We start from the raw sequence: 5,678 nt of genomic DNA on the forward strand, positions 1-5,678 counted from the left end.
TCATCATCATCATCATCATCATTTGCATCCTCCTCCTCCTCCTCCTCCTCCTCCTCCTCCTCCTCCTCCTCATCACAACTACGTATCCATCACTTTTCACGTGTTCATTTGGAACACTAGTGGCTGTCCTTAGTATAATTTTCTATTTCCACACATAGATATGTGGTGATCCCCTTGTTATTTTGACTGAACTCTTTGTTTTTTAAACCCTTTTTCTACTTGAATTACTCAGGGAGCAACAAACCTTTCAGGGATGACATCAATATCCTTCAGTTCCTGGTCAAATGCCGATCCGTAAGCATCAGGTTTGAATATATTATGTTGGAGAATTTTGATAACATTTTATTGCTACATCCAGACCTGCCTACTTCAAAACGTAAAAATTCGTAATTTTTAGGGAATACAGACTAGTATTCACTACTATGGTTGTTTTAAAATTCAAAAATTTACTCTCACAAGGATTAAATAACATTTCAAAATCCATAAAATTATGTAGTCTCGCACCAACTTTCATTTTCAATAAGTTTTAATCTTTGTGATGCTCAATAAGTTCGGTGTCAAATTTTCGTAATTGTACGAATGTTTCGTAATGGTTAGCAGGTCTGTAGCCTATATTCTTGTTATATTTCAAAAGTAAACCCCGAACCGTTGACCAAGGCTCTGGATAGGACTATGTGTTATCCATAGTGTCAATAAGGTATTATGGAAAGATGTCCTTCAGCGCCATTATGCCCATGGAGTCGGAGTTTATCCCGGTTTCTATGTCGTTTAACGGAAAATAACAATTATTGCTTACTACTCTTGGGATAGGATGCTTGTCTATCATAAAATACTGTCCGCCAGACCTAACAGACCCAGCTACCCAATCACTGATGGGTGGACAGGCGCGGTGAGGGGGTGGGGGTGGGGGGGGGGGCAGGAAAAAAAATCTCGACATCACCTGGGAGGATCGCTCTCAATACCCTGGTGTGTGAAGCGAGAGCTCTACCAACTGAGTCATTGGGAACCTTTCTGATATCTGGAATATTTTGAGTCTAGATAAAGATGATCAAAAGTATTACATTTAGGGTATTTTTTCTGCCCACGGAGACGGAGTTTATCCCAATTTCTATAGCGCCAAACGGACAATGACCATTGCTTGCAAACCATTTGACAGGACTTTACCCAAGATCTAACAGACTCAGCTTCCCAAGCACTGCTGGATGGAGAGGGGGTCATAAAAAAATCTCAACTTCACCAGCATCGATCTCGGGCCCTTTACGAGAAAAGCGAGTACTTTACCAATTGACCGATCAGGACCCCCAAATTGTCAAGCAAAATGAATATATTTTATCACTCTGATTGTGACTCAGTTTGAACTATTCTTCCTTTTTAAGAGACATTAGAAAAATTAGATATGACTTTTAAAAACGATAAAAATCAATACTTATGTTTTGCATTGAGTGAATGCATTATTTTCCAAAGCTGTCCCTGGATTGGTCGATAAAGAATAATTACAATGACTTTTCCCCCACCAGATTGGACTCTCAGTGGTGGGGCTTGTTGTTGTTTTTTGTTATGAATTGTTTTCTTTTATGATTATATTTGTACTCGTTACAATTTCGACGGTAGAACCCATCGAGTGCCAAAAAAAAAAAAAAAAAACAACGTTTACTCTGCACTGTCTTCTTAATAGTGTTCACTATGTTGGACACAACTTCGAGAAAGAATTTGTGACAAAACTCATTCATCTAATAATGTTTTTCAAGGATGCCGGTTCATATGTAAGATTCAAAGTCCTCAAGATTGAAATATATGACATCAACGATAACAGACCACAGTTTATACAAAGTGTGTTGAATGTTGAAGTGAATGAGGTATGTATAAATATCATATTTATATATTATATATACTACAGATTAATAATTCTTCTTAAATAATTATGCACCCTAAAAGTTAACACCACACATCATCTATTCCTTTAAATAATAGGGTTGGGGATCAACATTGTTCCGTACAGCCAACGTTAGTTAGTTATCATCGGGCCCAGAATTACAGGCAAACCTAATAATTATAACACTATTTAAATTTTACAGACTGATATACGAGTAACTTCTACACAATTCTAGCACATCCGAAACAAAAAAGGATGACGTACTTTTAAATCTCATTTTGATCGGTCATTAACCGGTTTGTGCAGATTTTCTTTTCCCAGTGAAGCGGCAGATTGGCTTTTAACCGCACAAATAACATGTATAATGAATTCGTTTAGCTTAAGTAGTATAATTTCAGGTTTATAAAAAACATTACCTCATGTTTAATAATTTAGGGAATAGATCAATATATATAATATATATATATATATATATATATATATATATATATATATATATATATATATATATATATTTCATTCTATCTATTGAATCGTTAGAAAACGAATGTCAACAACAAAGAAAAGGCAAAAAAAACATGGTTTCGGTCATAGTTGAACTCATTTTATTTTATCTGTCTAATCGGATTAATCACTTTGTTAACACTTTCATTTCATTCATTGTCTGCTCGACATAATTTAACATTTCATCCAAGAAATTGTGATGAAAACGAAATTAACTCATTTCTTTTTACAACAACTTAAAATCGATATTAATTAATTCTTGTATCGAATGTTACAGAAACAATATTTTGGTAGATTTCTGTATCATATTATATATATATATATATATATATATATATATATATATATATATATATATATATATATATATATATATTCAAACTAACGTATTTCTATTTTTAGGTGATTCCAGTCGGACTCACAGTAATCGATTCTATCTCTGCTACTGACAATGATTCTGGAAGTAATGCACAAATCAATTACAGCCTTAGCAAAGCTGATGATGCCCAGGTTGGTGACAAATCTCCCCTCCAAACCCCACATCATCTTACTTTTTATGTGCGGCTATGTGGTCTCATGGTAAGACACTCGCCTTTGAGTCGAGAGGTCCTGGGTTCCAGCCCCGCTCTGAGCGGCGCTTAGTTGAGTCCTTGAAAAGGCCGTTTGCTGCCGTTAATGCCGTTGTCTCTATCCGAAAGAATTGTAATATCCCTAAAAGCCGTAATGTCTCGTCTTACATGTTAAATGTTGCTGTTGGCTAGGGACCCTTGTAAAGAGTTTTGACCACGGTTAGATCGGCCAGTTGGTGCACAGACTATACCCCAGACCTTGTGTTTGTTACAAAGGACCCAAATGGAAATTCGCTGAAGTCAACTAGAGAAATCCTTGGAGATTTTCCCCACAGTCAACATCGTCCAGACGTTGTTAGAACTGGAATCCAAATCCCATTTTTTTTTAGAAATTATGCCTGTCTGAAACTTGTCATTTTTCGTAAATTTCCTGGTTAAAATTGAATAAAAAACGAAAGAATAAGCTGCTTCGCATTTTAAACAATTATTTATTTAATTATTTATTTATCTATTGATCTATTTATTTATTTGTGGGATTTATCTATTGACTTTGTTTTAGTTTGCTTTAAAAAATCAAGATAAAATCGGGACTTACGGACATATTGTTAATTTTGCTATTTTGGTTAAAAGAACAGATTGAGCGTGCTGTAGATGTTGTTTTTGTTGTTGATGATGATGATGTTGCCGCCACCACTATTGCTGCTGCTGCTGCTGCTGATGATGATGATGATGGTGATGATGATAATGATGATGATGATGATGATGATGATGATGATGATGATGATGATGATGATGATGATGATGATGATGATGATGACGATGAAGAAGATGGTTCCATTTATTTTGCCATTTCCTCAGTTCGATGGTACCAGCTACTTTGCATTCCAATCTGCTAATGAGGGCATCATCACTGTCACCAGAAATCTTGATTTTGAAGAAATGTACCGGCTCTCTGGTAACGACGCAAATAACACAGTATACAAGATGATCGTCACAGCAACGGTAAGACGTTAACTTGTCTTGATATTATTTTCTAACTAAAGCACTTACATGATGAAACCAGAACAAATGCACAACATCGGGTTTAATCGAGAAACGCCAAACGGTAAAATAATTTTGTCTCTAGAATGAAACGTCTTTTTTATCCTTAGGAAACACTTCATTGCTTCACTGAATGCATTTTCTGAAGATAAATCCAGCTGATGAACGTTTGTAAAAGTTTATCACATGTCAAAATGACATACAAACTTTTATTGTAACTGTATCTTCTGTTAATCATAGATGATAGGACGCTACGCTATAGCTCCGGTCTCTTTGTGTTAATTCATCAAAATAAGATTAAAGCGAACATCTTTTTCGCAACAAATAGTCTTTCTAAATAGAAATAACAAGTCAAGTTTCAATTTATGTAGATTTTACAAATATATATCTCATACTTTTCAATTACCCCTTAAGTATCGTCAGCGTTTGTTTGTTGGTTTTGAGGTATGTCTGTGAGTGTGTGTGTGTGTGTGTGTGTGTGTGTGTGTGTGTGTTGTTTTTTTGTTTTTGTTTTTGTTTAATTTGGAAAGGGGGGGGGGGGGGGGGGATTGGGAGTTGTTTTTTATTGTTTTTGTTGTTGTTTTTTTTTTTGTTAGGTTAGTTTGGGATTTGTTTTTGCGGGATTTTATTTTTGGTTTGTTTGTTTTGTTTTTTGTTTTGCTTTATATGTATTATTGCAGAGTCGCACATATAAATATTGCTGGCTTTAGTAATGGCTTTTTGATCGATGGTAATGATATTCCTTTACTTTGTGTTGTCGACGTTAATAGTGACGAAATATTTCAAGAGACAATGATAATAAATGAATGTAGAATGAGGGGTCCTTCTTTTGTTTTGTTTTTCTATCTTTTTAAAAACATTTTGGGGGCTAGAATCTATATTTTGCTTTGTTTTTTGTTTGTTTGATTTTTACTGTTATAATATTAAAATGTTATCATAAAATTATTTTCAGGATGGCGGTACGCCACCACTGTCAAGCACAATGACACTGAACATAAAGATTGTGGACAATGATGACCTTGGCCCAGCATTCGAGTATCCATCTTGCATTACAACCAATCAAGCAACCAGCAAACCTTGTATCCAGCCAGAATACACTACCAGTGTTACTTCAGATGTTTCCTATGGTGTACGTGCATACTTCCTTTTATTGAATATGACTGATAAATTTATGATGAAAAAGAAAAGTGGATAAGTGACCAATTGTCTCAAACTGACGTGCACTTATTTGCAAGTCTGATAACCCAATTCGTTATGGGATCATTGTTGTTATGGACAACTCAAAAAATAACGTAAAAAAGTTAAACTCGGCCCAAAATTGGGTTTGGATGTCAGACCTGCATATCTGTACACTTCTTCTCAACCAGCATGTACTTGTCTGCGAGTCTGATAATTCAAATTGTTATGGGCTCATTGTTGCATTGGGAATACTCTAAAGCCAACACATAATATTGTCCATTACAACAATGTTAAATCAAGCCTATAATAGGCTTAGCAGTCGTGACGTCACTTCCCTCGTAATGACGCATAAATAAACTTAGTAACTGGTTCTAAACTATCGGAGCAATGGCGGACGCCCTTATGAAATACTTCTCCGACGAGCATAAAAGTGTATTCCGAGGAGAAAAACATTACACATCTGATCATGTTTTGACTTTTATACATTCTGATCACATGGCATATGAAAACGT

General features: G+C 35.3%; 1 protein-coding gene across 1 annotated transcript in view; it reads left to right on the plus strand.

The window, feature by feature from the left end:
- The window catches only part of LOC144961604 (cadherin-99C-like), a 7,064-nt gene extending 1,867 nt beyond the window's left edge, over positions 1–5,197 (plus strand). The window contains exons 3-7 of the mRNA XM_078894734.1: positions 233–294; positions 1,749–1,856; positions 2,780–2,887; positions 3,805–3,948; positions 4,940–5,197. Coding sequence (XP_078750860.1) covers positions 233–294; positions 1,749–1,856; positions 2,780–2,887; positions 3,805–3,948; positions 4,940–5,182 — 665 coding nt within the window. The 3' untranslated portion in view covers positions 5,183–5,197. The remainder of the gene's footprint in view (positions 1–232; positions 295–1,748; positions 1,857–2,779; positions 2,888–3,804; positions 3,949–4,939) is intronic.
- The last annotated feature ends 481 nt before the right edge of the window (positions 5,198–5,678 follow it).

The sequence above is a fragment of the Berghia stephanieae genome, unplaced genomic scaffold (genome assembly GCF_034508935.2).
Source record: "Berghia stephanieae isolate SIO BIC M18660-M18661 unplaced genomic scaffold, UCSD_Bste_1.3 scaffold3267, whole genome shotgun sequence".
NCBI classification, from domain to species: domain Eukaryota; kingdom Metazoa; phylum Mollusca; class Gastropoda; order Nudibranchia; family Aeolidiidae; genus Berghia; species Berghia stephanieae.